Source organism: Neomonachus schauinslandi, chromosome 1, assembly GCF_002201575.2.
Source record: "Neomonachus schauinslandi chromosome 1, ASM220157v2, whole genome shotgun sequence".
NCBI classification, from domain to species: domain Eukaryota; kingdom Metazoa; phylum Chordata; class Mammalia; order Carnivora; family Phocidae; genus Neomonachus; species Neomonachus schauinslandi.
Window position 1 is genome coordinate 207,850,857 of NC_058403.1, and position 17,886 is coordinate 207,868,742.

A 17,886-nucleotide genomic window follows, 5' to 3' on the forward strand; every position below is an offset into this window, starting at 1 on the left:
TCTAGATTTAAACACAATGTTGTAGTAAACAAGAACACTTTATATGCAGTGTGCCTAGTAATATACTATTTAGGTAAATTTTCAAGAAGACGCTTTGTAAACACATAAATAATAACATTATGGAAACGCCAGAAGAAAATATACTCACCTAATTAATGACAGTGGTTGCTTTGGGGGACAGGTGTGCAGGGCAATGGGATCATGTAGGGATTTAAAGAAAGCTAAAATTTTATCAGTAATATTTCAAATCTCTATAAAATATGAGTTTGGAAGCAAATATTAGTAAATGCTTATATTTTAATATAGCTATTGGGTATTCATTATAGTAATAATAGGTAATTCATTGAACATGTTCGAAGTGCCCAGCAATATTTTAAGGCATTGTTCTTGACCCTGGCTCTAAATTAGGACCACCAAGAATCGTGCATGTAGAGATTATTATTCAATTGGCTCTAGGCAATACACAGGACATCAGTACATTTTACAACATTAACGGGTAAGTAAAATAATCAACTAGGATTGAGAACCATGGGTCTGAGCACTTTATGTTTTATTTAATTTCTCCAAACACTCCAATAAGGTAAGTTCAGTTATCTCCATTTTACCAGTGTAGAAACTCCCCACGTGTTTGTTATGTTCATCTTTGTACTTCTCTCTTTTGCATTTTTCTCTAAATTAAATCATAGTGTGACCTGTCAAGAGAAATGAATATCAGAGTTGCCTTCAGGGAATTGATTTAAAAATAATTGTATTTAGGAGCACTTGACTGGTTTAGTTGGTGGAATGTGCAACTCTTGATCTCGGGGTCATGGGTTTGGTTGGGTGTGGAGATTGCTTAAAAATAACATCTTAAGGGGCGCCTGGGTGGCTCAGTCGTTAAGCGTCTGCCTTCGGCTCGGGTCATGATTCTAGGGTCCTGGGATCGAGCCCCGCATCGGGCTCCCTGCTCCGCGGGAAGCCTGCTTCTCCCTCTCCCACTGCCCCTGCTTGTGTTCCTTCTCTCGCTGTGTCTCTCTCTGTCAAATAAATAAATAAAATCTTAAAAAAAAAAATAACATCTTAAAAAAAATAACTATTTAAGGAGAATTGATTTTATTATTTATTTATGTATTTATTTATTTATTTTCAACAACATGGATGGACCTAGAGGGTATTATGCTAAGCAAAATAAGTCAGAGAAAGACAAATACCATATGATTTCACTCATATGTGGAATTTAAGAAAAAAATAAATGAACAAACAAAAAAGACAAACAAACAACCCCCAGACTCTTAAGGGGAATTAATTTTCAAAAGAATGAATAATTAAGGAGAATTCTCCCTGTTTCAGTAAAGATTGAAGTTAAGGAAGCACAAGAAGGCTGGATTTCAGACCTGGTTTGGGGGGTCTTGTAAGCTCCTAAATTCCTCTCTATAATTAGAGAGTTGGATTTCATGAGGACGCAGCACTTCCAAATGTTTAGGATTAGAAATATATGTAAGCACTTTTACCAATACCAAAGCACTACAAAATAGAGACCAAAAGCAAAACAAAACGAAACAAAACCCCAAAGAGAGTGTCAAACACCAGTGTCAATTTCCCTGAGATTGTGTAGGGTTGATATTTAATCCTGCATAAACTGAGAGATAGGAAGAAAGTATTTTTTAAAAGTTATTGTTTAATGATCCACAGGGGCATTGTACACTAATACCATCTACTGGGTCACTGACACTGCATGATTTTGTGCATTTAACCAAAACATACTTATCAAAATTTGAAGTCTATCAGGTCACAGTTAAGAGTTATATTTGAAAAGACTCAAAAGACAACCCACATATTTGAGTGAGCATGTATTTCCATGGAAGAGAGATGTCGAAAACAGATTGATGAAAACCCCTGGAGATAATTAACATGTTAAAAAAAACCCTTTCTGATTATAAACATTTTATTTTATTTTATTATTTTATTTTTTTAAAAGATTTTATTTATTTATTTGACAGAGAGAGACAGCGCAAGAGAGGGAACACAAGCAGGGGGAGTGGGAGAGGGAGAAGCAGGCTTCCCACGGAGCAGGGAGCCCGATGTGGGACTCGATCCCAGGACCCTGGGATCATGACCTGAGCCTAAGGCAGACGCTTAACAATTGAGCCACCCAGGCGCCCCAAACATTTGATTTTAATTTAGAATGTCAGTAATGTAGTTCTAGCAATTATACAGTTTATCAATATTCTAAAGGGAATTTCTTGCACTTATTTGAATAAAATAAGGCTGCTTCTAAGTGTCCTTTAATTAGAATGATTTTTTTCCTTAAAGGGAGAAGAATGTTTCTTATTCTGTATGTTTCTTTAAGAGTATTTTATGGTGATCATGGATTTATCATTTATCTCTAAATGTTCTTGGTCCTCTAACATTCTTCAGTTGAGTGTCTTTAAAGTGTGTATAGAGAGATGTGAATAACACAGAAACCAATGAGGAAACGGTTCTAAGAAAATTGGATTTGAGACACAGAAATATTGCTGAACGCGCTGGAGGGTATGGCCCCAAGTGTGAATATTTTACTTGTGAATTGCTCGAATACGCAATAGGGACACAGTGCTGACTGCCCATTTACTTGATTCACTTTTCCAACCCTCTTTTCTTTTTCAGAAGGTGTCCAAGCTACATAGAACCACAAAATCTAACAAGGGTCTCAGAATTCTTCCTTACGGGACTCTCAGATGATCCAGAACTGCAGCCCCTTCTCTTTGGGCTGTTCCTGTCCATGTATCTGGTCACCGTGCTCGGGAACCTGCTCATCGTCCTGGCTGTCAGCTCTGACTCCCACCTCCACACCCCCATGTACTTCTTCCTTTCCAACCTGTCCTTGGCTGACATCGGTTTCACTTCTACCACAATCCCCAAGATGATCGTGGACATCCAAACTCAGAGCAGAGCCATCTCTTATATGGGTTGCCTGACTCAGATGTCCTTTTTGATCCTTTTTGGATGTATGGATGGTATGCTTCTGACTGTGATGGCGTATGACCGGTTTGTGGCCATCTGTCACCCTCTACACTACTCAGTCATCATGAACCCTCACCTCTGTGGCTTCTTAGTTTTGTTGTCTTTTTTTGTTAGCCTTTTGGACTCCCAGCTGCACAATTTGATTGTGTCAAAACTTACCTGCTTCAAGGATATGGAACTTTCTAATTTTTTCTGCGATCCTTCTCAACTCCTGAACCTTGCCTGTTCTGACACCTCCACCAATAACATTGTCATGTATTTTGTTGGTGCCATCTCTGGCTTTCTCCCCATCTCAGGGATCTTTTTCTCTTACTATAAAGTTGTTTCCTCCATTCTGAGAGTCCCATCCACAGATGGGAAGTACAAAGCCTTCTCCACCTGTGGCTCCCACCTGTCAGTTGTTTGCTTATTTTATGGTACTGCTATTGGAGTGTACCTTGGATCAGCATTGTCGCCTTCCCCCAGGAAGGATATGGTGGCCTCGGTTGTGTATACCATAGTCACTCCCATGCTGAACCCCTTCATTTACAGCCTGAGAAACAGGGACATCAAGAGTGCCCTTTGGAGGTTCCTCAGAAGAACAGGCTAATCTCAGTATGTGTGCAATCCTTTTTGAAGTGTGGGTTGAAAAAAATTGGCAAAACCAAACATGTAGACCAGCAAATACTGCTTTCTTGGACACAATTTTTTTCAATATCATGGTTTTCATTCCTCTTCATGTTTCCTATATGAATATTACTTTTTTAATTTGTTTTTAATTGGATTGGGGGAGTATTCTTGGACGCTTTGTACATCATAATGAATGCATGAGAGGTTCTCCTCAATGACCCCGGTATCCAGGTGAAATGTAGAACTCTCTCTCTCTTTAAGATTTATTTATTTATTGGAGAGGGGGAGGAGGGGCACAGGGAGAAGGAGAGGGAGAGAATCTCAAGCAGACTCCCCGCTGAGCTTGGAGCCTGTCACAGGGCTCGATCCCACAATCCTGAGACCATGACCTGAACGGAAACCAAGAGTTGAATGCTCAACCAACTGAGCCACCTAGGTACCCCTACAACTCTCTTTTCATATATTTAAAATTTACATCCTTTTCCATGATTTCTGTGTATTTTCCATATAAATTTTGCATCTCTCAAAACTGTTTATTCAGGTAATGTCTAAGGATGCCATTTACTGGTCCTTAACCATGGATTTTGTTAGAATTTCCTGAGGAGTCTTATAAATAATGACGACTGGGTCTCATCACCAGAGATTCTGATTTAGTTGGACAGGTGTGTGTCTAGGTATGAGGATTTTTTAAAAACACCCAAGAGAGTTTAGTTGTCTTTACACTCTAAAATTAAGTAAAGTTCACTACTCCCTCTAAACCCCTAAGCCCTTGGTATTTATTGGCTTCCATCTGTCACCACATTGCTCCATTTTTTGCTTTGTCCTGTGGTAGCTATTTAACCAACTAACTACACTCAATTCTCTTTATTAAAATAATTAGCTTGATTTCTTTTTTTCTATATATATATATTTATTTACTTAGGAGAGAGAGAACGTGAGTGGACAGAGGGGCAGAGAGAGAGAATCTTAAGCAGACTCCAAGCTGAGAATGGAGCCCAATTGGGAGCTCGGTCCCATGACCCTGAGATCATGACCTGAGCTGAAAACAAGAGTCAGACGTTTAACTGACTGAGATACCCAGGTGCCCCAATATCTTTTTTCTTGACTGAACCCTGAATGTTAAATTATAACATGAGGAGAAAGATGTGTTATGAGTTGCGTGCTGTTAGAATATTGCAAAATGAGCTCATAAAATAAAGGTGGTTTTATTTTTTATATTTTAAAGATTATTTATTTATGTATTTGAGAGAGAGCATGAGAGAGAGAGAGAGCACAAGAGGGAAGAGGGTCAGAGGGAGAAGAAGACTCCCCTCCAAGCAGGGAGCCTGATGCGGGACTCCATTTTATGACTCTAGGATCATGACCTGAGCCGAAGGCAGTCGCTTAACCAACTGAGCCACCCAGGTGCCCCGACTAAGTCACAAATTTCATCATAAATAAATTGTACTTTGTCTTCATTTTTTTTTTTAAGATTTTATTTATTTATTTGACAGAGAGAGACACAGCAAGAGAGGGAACACAAGCAGGGGCAGAGGGAGAGGGAGAAGCAGGCTTCCCGCAGAGCAGGGAGCCTGATGTGGGGCTCGATCCCAGGACCCTGGGATCATGACCTGAGCCGAAGGCAGATGCTTAACGACTGAGCCACCCAGGTGCCCCTACTTTGTCTTCATTTTTAAAAAAATCCTCAGCAGCCAAGGTTTATGTTGTCAGCAAAGGTGGGCCCTTTTCTTTCTCTAGTAATGGCCTGTTTAGGACTTCACTTTGTTACCATGCTTCCTTGTCTTCTGTCATTGATAAATCAGTCTTTGAGCTCCATTTGGTTCTTCAATATGAGTATCCATCTTTCTTTAAAAATGTCATACATAGTTTTTTGGTAGTAATTTTGGTTCTCTGAAAACCTGTCCAACTAGTTTAATTTACCCTGCCTTTTATCTCTGAGGTAAATCACCTACTAACTACATTGATAAGGAACTTTGATATTGGAGAAAGACATGAAATTGACAGATGATGAAGCCAAAACAGTTAGTGGGAAGTTACCACCCAATAAAAATGACTACATTTCTATATTTGCATATCCATTTATTCAAACGTAAGTGATAGCCAAAGAACCTTGTTAAGAGGGAAAGTAATGTTGCCATTTGATGTCAAATGGTAGACTCTACCCAGAGGTAGTGCTTTGGTTTTTGTTTGTTTGTTTTTAGATTTGGATTTGGAAGAGTGCATAGGAAAAGACTGGAAGATTCACATAGCCATCCGAATGTGGTGTGACAATTCTTGACTAGAATAGGAAACAGAGATAGTAGAAAAAAATGTGGGATAGGAAAATACTCCACTGCCCAAATATAGGCTCAAAAATTTGAAAATTTTAGCAACTCAAAGTTCCTTTCTGAGCCCCAGAATTCTCAGCAGCAAATTAGGGGCAATAAAGCTTATCTTCCAAGGCCATGCAGTAATTATATATAATTGTGCCATGGTTCAGTCAGATGGTAGTTTCCCATCAAATGGTAAATCCTATTATAACATTAAGGAAGTTAATTTAAATAAGCATTCCAGTAATTTATAAGTAACCTGATGTTACAAACTGCGTGGCTTTGAGTATGATACATAACATATTTCTATTTAAATTTCTCATCTACAGAGTTATGACAACAAGACCACTTAAATGAAAGGCTGGTTGAGAAGGTATCATCGAATGTGCTGAATATAACATGATTTATATGTAGTAGGAGATCAACAAGGGCAAACTGTCATAACCAATTATTAACAGGCCAGTGTATAGTTTGAACATATGGGCTTTGTAGGCCAAAATTTGATTTGCAACATCAGCTCTTTTCTAAAAAATATTTTTATTTATTTGACAAAGAGAGACACAGCAAGAGAGGGAACACAAGCAGGGGGAGTGGGAGGGGAAGAAGCAGGTTTCCCGCTGAGCAGGGAGCCTAATGTGGGGCTCGATCCCAGGACCCTGGGATCATGACCTGAACCGAAGGCAGACGCTTAACCCACTGAGCCATCCAGGCGCCCCCAACATCAGCTCTTCTAATGCATTAGCTGAGTGCACTGGGATATATTTTTTTATAACTTTTGTGGCCTCTAATCCTTCATTTTATTTTTTAATTTTTTTAAAGATTTTATTTTTATTTATTTGAGAGAGAGAGAATGAGAGACAGAGAGCATGAGAGGGAGGAGGGTCAGAGGGAGAAGCAGACTCCCCGCCAAGCAGGGAGCCCGATGCGGGACTCGATCCCGGGACTCCAGGATCATGACCTGAGCCGAAGGCAGTCGCTTAACCAACTGAGCCACCCAGGCGCCCTCTAATCCTTCATTTTAAATGGTATTTAGCTGAAAGCACTCTAGGATTAAAAAGACAATATGCGCATGGTAAGAACTAACTAAATATAGATATCATTATCATCATCATCTACCCTGTGGTTGATAGATTTCTTATTCCAACTTTATTGAAATATAATTGATATGCAACATTGTGTAAGTTTAAGATGTACAATGTGTTGATTTGGTACACTGATATATTGCAAAGTGATTACCACCATAGAGTTAGCTAACACTTCCGTTATGTCACACAATTACCATTTCTTTTTTGCGGTGAGAACATTTAAGATCTACTTTCTTAGCAACTTTAAATATAATACAGTATTTTTTTTTTAAAGATTTTATTTATTTATTTGACAGAGAGAGATAGCGAGAGCAGGAACACAAGCAGGGGGAGTGGGAGAGGGAGAAGCAGGCTTCCCACGGAACAGGGAGCCTGATGCGGAGCTCGATCCCAGGACCCTGAGATCATGACCTGAGCCAAAGGCAGACGCTTAACGACTGAGCCACCCAGGCGCCCATAATATAGTATTGTTAACTACAATCATCATGCTGTACATTAGATCCCTAGAACTTATTTATCTTATAACTGGAAGTTTGTACCTTTTAACCAACATATCCCTACTCCCCCCCCCTCCAACCCCTGGTAACCACTTTTTAACTTTTTTTTCTGAGTTTGGCTGTTTTAGATTCCAAATATAAGAGATATCATGCAGTATTTGTCTTTCTCTGACTTATTTCACTTAGCATAATGCCCTCAATGTCCATCTCTGTTGTAAATGGCAGAATTTGCTTCTTTCTTATAGCTGAATAATATTCCATTGTGTGTGTATCTATATATGTCATATCTTCTTTATCCATTTGTCTGTTGATGGACACTTGGATTATTTTTATATTTTGGATAATGTGAATAATGCTGCAATGAACATGGGAGCACAGATAACTCTTTGACATCCTGTTTTCATTTCCTTTGGATATATGTCAAGAAATGAGATTGCTAGATCATATGGTAGTTCTATTTTTAATATTTTGAGACATCTACATGCTGTTTTCCATCATGTTCATACTAATGTACATCCCCACAACAGTGCACAAGGGTTCCCTTTTCTTCACATCCTTGCCAACATTTGTTATATGTGTCTTTGAAGATAGTCATTTTAACAGGTATGAGTTGATATCTCATTGTGGTTTTGCTTTGCACTTCCCTGATGATGAATGATGTCAAACACCTTTAATGTACCTGTTGGCCATTTGTTAGTCTACTTTGGAAAATTGCTTACTTAGCTCCTCTGCCCATTTTTACTTTTTTCTTCTTTTGCCATTGAGTCGTGTGTTCTTTATATATTTTGGATATTAACTTCTTATCAGATATATGATTTCCAAATATGTCTTCCCATTCTCCCATTCTGTGGTTGCTTCTTCATTTTGTTGTTTCTTTTGCTTTGCAGAAGCTTTTTAGTTTGATGTAGTCCCACTTCTTTATTTTTGCTTTTGTTGCTTGTACTTTTAGTGTCCTATCCAGGAAATTGCTGCCAGACAATGTGAAAGAGTTTTTCCCCTATGTTTTCTTCTAAGGGTTTTATGTTTTCAGGTCTTATGTTTAAGTCTTTAACCCATTTCAAGTTCATTTTTGTGAGTGGTGTAAGATAAGGGTCTAATTTTATTCTTCTGCATGTGATAATCTAGTTTTCCCAACACTATTTTTTGAAAAGAATATCTTTTCCCCATTGAGTGTTTTGGCTCCCTCGTCAAATATTAGTTGACTATACATTCAGGGATTTATTTCTGGGCCCTTGACTCTGTACCATTTGTTTCTTTGTCTATTTCTATGTTAGTACCACACCTGCTTGTGGCTGATATTGGTAGAGTCCTTACACTCCTTCCTTGTTTCTAGCTGTGTCTATATGTGCAAGATTTACCATTCTCTGGATGCAGTATAACTGAAACTTTGTACAGTGCACTGAAAGGCTGGGTAAGATGGTCACTCACCCTACTCTCCCTTTCCTGCTGAGGGGAACTCTTCTAGCTGGGGAGTTCCCTCTTGGTGCTGAGCAGTGTAACTGTGGGGATGGAATGCTGCAGGCAGAATGAAGCTGTTCTTCCTTCCCTTTTGGGTGGTTATTCTCAGGTATTTTGTTCCATTGTTTGCTGAAGTTTCTTAAGTAGACTTCTGAACTCTTCCAGAGCTGTTTTTTTGCAAGGATAGCTAATTATTGATCTCTGTAGGGGGTACAGAGGCCGGGGTTGCCTTCTTCACTATCTTGCTTTAATTGATCTCTCTTTGCATCAGATAATGACAGATCAATCTCTGAATTACTCATCAAGAGTCCTCTGAGCCAGGAGAACCACATGGGTAGGATGTGGCAGGTTGCAAGGGACTATCATTTATATACAATTTATTTTGGCAACCAGAAAAAACCCCACAGGCCAAAATCACATTTATTTAAACATTAGGATTTGTGAACACAAAGTAATCTAAAGAAAATACATTCTGGGGGCAAATGAATTCTTGTCGGTGTACAGAAATCAGAAACCACAGGGGACATTTGTTGAATTTCAGCATAGAATGGCTACAGCTTGGTGAGTTGTCAATGGAAAGACCCTGGTGATAGAAGAGAAACTGCATCAGCTTCTCCTGACTACATGTCCTAAAGCAACATGGTGGGATCTGCAGAAATGCCAAATCAGAGGCAATTTCTGCCCACATGTCAGATATTCCGCAGGGGAATTTTGTTGAGAGCCTTTTAGTGTGATGGATTGTGGACCGTGTTGGGAAACAAAGAGACATCTCTAGAGTTTGTGGTGTTTAGAGACCAATTTCCTGGTAAAGAGCGAAGCCTGCACGGTGGGAAGATTTTCATGCTCCCACTGACATCCACCTCCTATATTTATGCCGTTGTGGAGACTTATCCCCTTAAGTGTGTCCTGGGTTAGTGACTTGTTTCCAACCAACACAACATGGTAAAACTGATGAGATGTCACTTCTGAGATTAGGGTGCAAAAAGACTCCGGCTTTTATCTTCCTGTCTGTTGTTTCTCTATCACCTGTCTGCTTATTCTGATGGAAGTCAACTGCCATGTGTGAGCTTCCCCATGAAAGACCCATGTGGCTGAGAACTAAAGAATACCTCTGGCCAACCGCCCACAAGGGACTCCATCCTTCCAACAGCTATGTGAGTGGGCTTGGAAACAGGTCTTCTCCCACTCAAACTTTGAGAGGACTGTGGCTCTGGCTGACACATTGATTGCAATCTTGTTAGATACTCTTGTTTATTTAAGAGAAGTAGCAAGTTATAAAAAAAGCACATAACAATTAATATTATTCTAAATACATATATACATCAATGAAAGAAAATCTAGGACTTGGGCTGTTATTTAAATAAGGGAAAAAACTTAAAAAAGGGAAATAAGAAGTTCCTCTTAGAGACATAAATCTTAACTCTGAAGATAGAAATAGTTTCTGATTCTTGTTATAGAAGACTGAATTCTCTCTAATTTACATGATTGCCATAAAGGATTTGCAGATGTCAAAGTCAAAAAGTCATAAATTAAACTGAAAAAAAAAAAAAAGGACTCGGTACTTTGTGTTAAGATCCTCGAAATTGGAAATCAGAAGCAAAGTGTATAGATGAGCTTTCTCCTAAGAAGAGAAAGGGCCCGGACCCTTCTAAATACATGCACTTTTCTCCTTTTCTTCTTCTGTTATTAGGAAGTCCTCAGAGATTGGGGTAACATGGACCAATTTTGCTAATTATGAGCTCTGTGCATTGAGCTCTCAAGGTCATACAGGAATAAATAATTAGCCAGTGCCTCCAGCCTTCCTGGCTACCAGGACCATTGGGCTGCATACTCTCTTCTCCTCCCGGAGTTATCATCTGCATAACAGGATTCATGCCTGAGTCTGTATTCCTGCCAATCCTGAAGACAAAGCCTCAGCCATCATCATTCACCGGGCAGGAAAGGGGGGTGGATCCGAACTCCTAGTCATGACCCAGCAGAGGTACAGTACAGACCAGTGAGTGCCCAGGGAGATGGTGGATGGAAGAGGGACTGCCAGGAACTGCTTCCTCATCAGCTAGACAAGCTGGGGCTGGCCAGATGGGAGGGCAGCAATATGCAAAGTTTCAGCTCAGAGACCCATGAAGTTTATGTTCTTTTTCCTGTTGGGGATTTCAGAACTCTCATTCAGAATTCTGCTCTCCTCCAACACCATTTCTAGCTTTTTTTTTTTTTTTTTAAGATTTTATTTATTTATTTGAGACAGAGAGAATGAGAGAGACAGAGAGCACATGAGAGGGGGGAGGGTCAGAGGGAGAAGCAGGCTCCCTGCCAAGCAGAGAGCCCGATGCGGGACTCGATCCAGGGACTCCAGGATCATGACCTGAGCCGAAGGCAGTCGCTTAACCAACTGAGCCACCCAGGCGCCCCATTTCTAGCTTCTATATGCATCACTCACATGAGAGCAGGAGATGGATCTCTTCAAAATGTTCCCTAAGCGCTCCAAAATGATCATGAATATGATGATGGTGATCATGATGGTGATGAGGAGAATACACCGTAATATAAGGCTTTATTGAGGGTTTCCTTGTGCCAGGCTCTGAGCTTTGTGCTATGTAGCTTTTTAATTTTCATTTGCATAATCACCCCCAAGATAGAGGTGCACAGTTGAGGAAAAGAGCACAGCATTCTCACTTAATTTTTACCAAGTCCTGGGGTAAAAAGGGGATGAAGTCAGGTTTGGATTTGAGTAGCAAGACCCGATTCACAAGGCTTAGTGTGTGGGGAATATCTTTCCATACAATTTAGTTTCATGGGGCTAATGAGCCCTTGAAACGTGGGAGGTCCAAACTGAGATGTTCTGTCAGTATAAGCTACCAGATATTTTGAAGTTGTACAGAAAATAATATAAAATATCTCAATTTTGTGTATTAGTGAATTATAATATTTTGGCGGTAGTGTAGTAAAATTTGGCATAGTAAAATTTTTTATTTTTATTTTTTTTAAAGATTTTTATTTATTTGAGAGAGAGACTGAGTGAGAGAGGGGGAGAGAGAGCATGAATCGGGTGGGGAAAGGGAGAAGCAGACTCCCCACAAGCAGGGAGCCCCTGGGATCATGACCTGAGCCGAAGGCAGATGCTTAACTGATTGAGCCACCCAGGCAAGCCTAAAATTTTTTATTTTAAATAAAAAATATTTTATTTATTTAAATAAAATATTAAAACAAAAACCCCCAAAAAGCAACCAATGATGCAACCTACCTTCCCTTTCTCTTTCTAGGTCACTCCAGGCAGAATACCAGCAGGGAATCAACTGAGCCTCATTCATTTCCTTTTTTTTTTTTTAAAGATTTTATTTATTTATTTGAGAGAGAAAGAATGAGACAGAGAGAGAGCATGAGAGGGGGAGGGTCAGAGGGAGAAGCAGACTTCCTGCTGAGCAGGGAGCCCGATGTGGGACTCGATCCCGGGACTCCAGGATCATGACCTGAGCTGAAGGCAGTCGCCCAACCAACTGAGCCACCCAGGCACCCAAGCCTCATTCATTTCTGATTCCTCAGTACCTATACTATGGTTGGCACAGTGTAAACAACTAATATACATCTGTTTATATATATTAATTATATATTATATATTCTGAGCTGAAACTTTGCATATATATATGCATATCTATGTCATCTATATCTATCTATCTATATATATAACACATTGATTACCCTTTGTTAGTTCACAGGAACCCAATGTAGTCAATATGGCCTCCATACACTGGGGGCTTTCTTGCCTGAGCTTTCATTTCTTCCAGGGATGTCTTGTATGACTGATGAATGAGATTCAGTGGTTTCCCTCCAAGCACTCTTCCAGGGTGACAAATCAAATTCATCAAACCCTGAAGAGGGGGCCATGGGAACCCTCAGTTTTGTAGCCAAATTGCATAGACGTTGGCTAGAACATGAGGAACCTACTACTTGCGATTGGCATCTGAAGTGGGGTGGGAGCAGTCTTGTGAGCTATCCTGTGGGATTTGATGCTCCAGGCGGATAGTGTCAGAATTGAGTTAAATTGTAGGACATTCAGCTGATGTAGACAATTGCTTAGTGTGGTGGGGAGGGGAACCCCACACATTTGCTGACCAGAAGTTTCAGAAGTGAAGTATTCTGTGTAAAAGTAAAGGAGAAACTCAGGAGGTGAAAAACTGGGTGGGTTTTTCCTATACAGTGCCAAAGACTTAATTCAATTTTAATTTATTACTCATTAGGTCGGCGTGTCCATGCCCACTGTGGGGTCTTTGAGGGCAAGGTAATAGTTTCAGTGGTGAAGGTGAGAACATGTTTGTTCTCTGTTCTTCTGTTCAAGAACCTCCCTAAGATTCTAGAGGGCACCTTGTTTAAATTTAGTGGGATCCCCAGCTATTACTGTAATTCGAGCCCCAGTAGTGATTGAGAACATGGAGGTTTGCCAATTGGTGCATTTCAGCAGATATTAAAGTTAATTCAGAACCGATGTTGAAGAGATGTAAAAGCACCTATTTTTTGTTCTATAAATTCTTCTAATATATTTCAGACTTCCAATTGGGTCAAATTGTATACCTCTATTTCAGTTTTTTGTTTCTTAACCCCATATGCAAGTGTCTTTCTTTCTCTTAATTTCTTTTTCCCTTTTCTTATTTCTTTGTTTTTTATCACTGGATATATTTCAAGGGGGGTCCTCTCTATCCTGCTCATATTTGTAAATTTCTTACTCCAGACAGCCTCAAGCCAGATCTTCAGGGTGAGGGACCTCCTCCAAGATGATGATTGTTTCATAGGGTTTATATACCCTGTGCTTAAATCAGGTTTGAATTAATCCCTTTACTGTAATACAGGGGTGCTGTGGATGTTTCTCCCTATAACCCTGAGGATCTGGATCTTTGTTGCAACAAAGGTGTGGGCAATAGGAGCAGCAGAGGTATTGAAAGGTCCCAGCCTGTTTTTAGGAGTGCAGACCTGAGCATGACAAACAATGACTGCTTTTCTTCTCCTTCTCCTTCCCTTCCTCTCCTTCTTACTCTTCTTCTCCCTCTCTCTCCCCCCCCAATGACATTTTTTCATGAGCAACCACCCAATGGACCTAGATCTTACACAGGGTATACTCTTTCCCCTGAACATCCTTAAAGGACAATGCCTGGTTGAAACACACAGCCAGTCAGGGTAAGAGCCTTTCCTTGGCCCTAGCATCAGTCACAGCTTCATTCGAAGACATATGGATAGGTCTGGGCCAAGACACAAGAGCCAGGGCCACATTAAGAAAAGACCTAATACCATTGTCCTGTCTCTAACAGCCAAGTAATTATTGAAACTTCCAAATTAGGTCATTTAGATCTATAAGAAAGGATTGGAAGGGCTTAAGAAATGCATCACGGTGCAATCCAGTCCAGAGTGCATGCTTCATGCTTGCCATAGGCAGCATAGCCAGTGAGCAAGCCAGAGCAAGAGAAGAAAGACCTTATATGGTGGTGGTCATTGTCTCATGCCCCACTCACTCAGATAGGACACTCTGCAGAAATAGGATGGACTCCTATTCAAAATTTGGCTTGGGTGTCGAGGCTGATAATGCCGAAGGCGGTCGCTTAACCAACTAAACCATTCAGGCACCCAAAATGAGAGTTTAAATAAAGGAAACAAGTATACAGGTGGGTATAAAAAGTTTTATTCCTAATATGAAGACCTCCCTGTCTAGAGAGAGCATTGCAGTCCTTCTACACTGGTCTGAAATGCTTGTGAGGTTTGAATGTCTCACTGTCACCAAAGGAGGAAGAACCCAGGCTTGTTTGCTTGCTTGCTTTTTTTTTTAAATTGAGATATAATTGACATATAATTATATTAGTTTCAGGTGTACAATATAATAACTCAAAATTTATATATTGCAAAATGATCACCACAAATCTAGTTAACATCCATCACCATACATAGTTGCAAGATTTTTTTTCTTGTCATGTTAACTTTTAAGATCTACTCTTAGCAACTTTCAAATATGAAACACAGTATTATTAACTATAGTTACCATGCTGTATATCACATCCCCACAACATACTTGTTTTATAACTGGAGGACCCTGGCTTTCTTATCAGCTAGCCCAGATGTCAGGCAGATGGGGTTAAGAGAGCAGCATGCCTTAAACTCTGTTAGCAATCAAATATCACACACAAAAAAATGGGTCAGACACTTTATTACATAGATCTTATAGGGTGTTGGTAAATAGTTCAAATCAAGATAATTAATTTCTCTGCATTTAGACAAAATAAAATACTTTTGACTGCTTAATAGTGTCCTTTAATTACAACAATTTTTTTAAGGGAAAAAGATATTTCTTATTCCTTTTGTTTCCTTTAAAGGAGGGGACTGATATGTTAGTGTGTTTATGGATTTTTAAATCTCTAAGTATCCTTGCCCTTCTAATTTCTTTAGCCTAGTCTTTCCAAAGTGGATGCACATAGAAACAAGGCTGTTAGGGGCGCCTGAGTGGTTCAGTCGTTGGGCATCGGCCTTTGGCTCAGGTCATGGTCCCAGGGTCCTGGGATCGAGGCCCGCGTCGGGCTCCCTGCTCGGCGGGAAGCCTGCTTCTCCCTCCCCCACTCCTCCTGCTTGTGTTCCCTCTCTCGCTGTGTATCTCTCTGTCAAATAAATAAATAAAATCTTTAAAAAAAGAAGAAGAAAAAAAAAAAAAGAAACCAGGCTGTTAGAGACAGGATGCACAAAGAAAGTGAATGGAGCAAAAGACAATGAGAAAAGAATGTGTTGCCACAACTGAGAAATTTTGCTAGATTTTCCTCAAATGTGAATACTTTATGAATTGCTTGAATCCAAAATATAGACAAACTGATGGATACCTGTATACTTGTTTCCTTTATTTAAACTCTCATTTTGGGTGCTTGAATGGCTTAGTTGGTTAAGCGACCGCCTTCGGCTCAAGTCATGATCCTGGAGTTCTGGGATCGAGTCCTGCATTGGGCTCCCTTCTCAGCAGGAAGTCTGCTTCTCCTTCTGACCCTTTCCCCTCTCGTGCTTTCTTTCTGTCTCTCTCGAATAAATAAATAAATAATCTATTTTTTTTAATAAATTCTCATTGATTTCCCTAAAGCTGTCTCTGCTATGTGGAACCCCAGAATCTAACAGGTGCCTTGGAATTCCTCCTCCTGGGGTTCTCAGATGATCCAGAACTGCAGCCTGTAATCTTCAGCCTGTTCCTGTCCATGTATCTAGTCACCATGCTGGGGAATCTACTGATCATCCTAGCTGTCAGCTCTGACTCCTGCCTTCACACCCCCATGTACTTGTTCCTTTCCATCCTGTCCCTGGCTGACATCGGTTTCACTTGTACCACGGTCCCAAAGGTGATTTTGGACATTAAAACTCATAACAGAGTCATCTCCCGTGTGGGCTGTCTGACTCAGTTGTCTTTTTTTAATCTTTTTGGCTGTTTGGACAGTGTACTCTTAACTGTGATGGCCTATGATCGGTTTGTAGCTATTTGTTATCCTCTGCACTACCCAGTCATCATGAACCCCCGCCTCTGTAGCCTGCTCATTCTGGTGTCTTTTTTGATCAGCCTTCTGGACTCTCAGCTGCACTGCCTCATGATGTCACAACTTACCTTTTGCATAAATGTGGAAATTCCACATTTCTTCTGTGACCCTCCTCAGCTCCTCAAACTTTCCTGTAATGATACTTCCACCAATAAAATATTCATGTATTTTCTTGGTGCCATCTTTGGTGGTATTCCAGTCTCAGGGATCCTTTTCTCTTATACACGAATTGTTTCCTCCATTTTGAGAGTCCCATCCACAGGTGGGAAGTACAAAGCCTTCTCCACCTGTGGCTCCCACCTGTCAGTTGTTTGTTTATTTTATGGAACAGGTCTTGGGGTGTACCTCAGTTCAGCTGTCTCACGTTCTCCCAGGAAGGGTGCAGTGGACTCAGTGATGTATGCTGTGGTTGTTCCCATGCTGAATCCCTTCATCTACAGCCTGAGGAACAGGGACATCAAGAGGGCTTTGCAGAGGCTCCTCAACAGAAGAGCCTAGTCTTGGATCTTTTTTTTGTCTGTTGGTTAGAAATGATTGCAAAACCAAACATATGGTATGAGCAAGCATGTCCCTTTGGTCATATAATTTTGTAGCTCATGGTTTCCATTCCTCTTGTTTTGAAATATCTAAATATTTTTTATCTTGGCACATCTCTGATGGAATTAAGGGAGTATTCTGGGACCCCATGTATGTCAAAATCACTGCACAATTGTATCTTATTGTACCCATGGAATCTTCTGTACTTGTCACCTATGACTCAGGCATCCTGTAGAAATTCAAACTCTCTTTTAAATTATATTCTCTGGAATACTACTCAGCCATCAAAAAAATGAAATCTTGCCATTTGCAACAATGTGGGTGGAACTAGAGGGAATTATGCCAAGTGAAATAAGTCAATCAGAGAAAGACAATTACCATATGATCTCACTGATATGAGGAATTTAAGAAACAAAACAGAGGATCATAGGGGAAGAGAGAAAAAGATAAAACAAGATGAAACCAGAGAGGGAGACAAACTATAAGAGATTCTTAATCATAGGAAGCAAACTGAGGGCTGCTGGAGGTGAGGGGTTAGGAGGATGGAGTAACTGGGTGATGGACATTAAGGAGGGCACGTGATAAAAAAAGAAAAGGAGGGCATGTGATATAATGAGCACTGGGTATTATACAAGACTGATGACTCACTGACCTCTATCTATAATTAACATATAATACATTATATGTTAATTAATTGAATTTAAATAAAAAAAATAAAATATATTCTCACCCATTTTTACTGTCACATCTATTTCCCATAATACTTTGGCTTTGATCAAATCTACTGATGCAGGTTGTTTAAAAGAATGTATGTCACTGGTCCTCAACCTTGGCTTCGTGTCTGAAGCATCTGATATGCTTTAAAAAT

General features: G+C 40.0%; 3 protein-coding genes across 3 annotated transcripts in view; all 3 read left to right on the forward strand.

Annotated features, from left to right (window-relative positions):
* Positions 1-17,886, forward strand: part of ZNF699 (zinc finger protein 699) — a 171,901-nt gene that overhangs the window by 21,215 nt on the left and 132,800 nt on the right. The gene's annotated exons all lie outside the window — the stretch shown is intronic.
* On the forward strand, positions 2,582-3,571 carry LOC110593873 (putative gustatory receptor clone PTE01; the record flags this gene model as incomplete). The annotated part of the gene is made up of 1 exon (XM_021705304.1): positions 2,582-3,571. A coding segment is annotated over one exon (990 nt), but the record flags the coding sequence as incomplete, so codon positions are not given.
* Positions 5,583-16,979, forward strand: LOC110594009 (olfactory receptor 18-like). Its single transcript, XM_021705466.1, has 4 exons — positions 5,583-5,680; positions 13,782-13,864; positions 14,073-14,106; positions 16,037-16,979. The coding sequence occupies exons 1-4, from the start codon at positions 5,583-5,585 to the stop codon at positions 16,977-16,979; spliced, it is 1,158 nt and encodes a 385-aa protein (XP_021561141.1).

Excerpts from the sequence above, each read along its gene's own strand:
- LOC110594009 (XM_021705466.1), top strand. The coding sequence starts at position 5,583 with ATGAAATTGACAGATGATGAAGCCAAAACAGTTAGTGGGAAGTTACCA. Across the intron at positions 5,681-13,781 it reads GCATATCCATTTATTCAAAC|GGGTGCTGTGGATGTTTCTC; the intron begins GTAAGTGATAGC and ends ACTGTAATACAG. Across the intron at positions 13,865-14,072 it reads GGGCAATAGGAGCAGCAGAG|GACAATGCCTGGTTGAAACA; the intron begins GTATTGAAAGGT and ends ACATCCTTAAAG.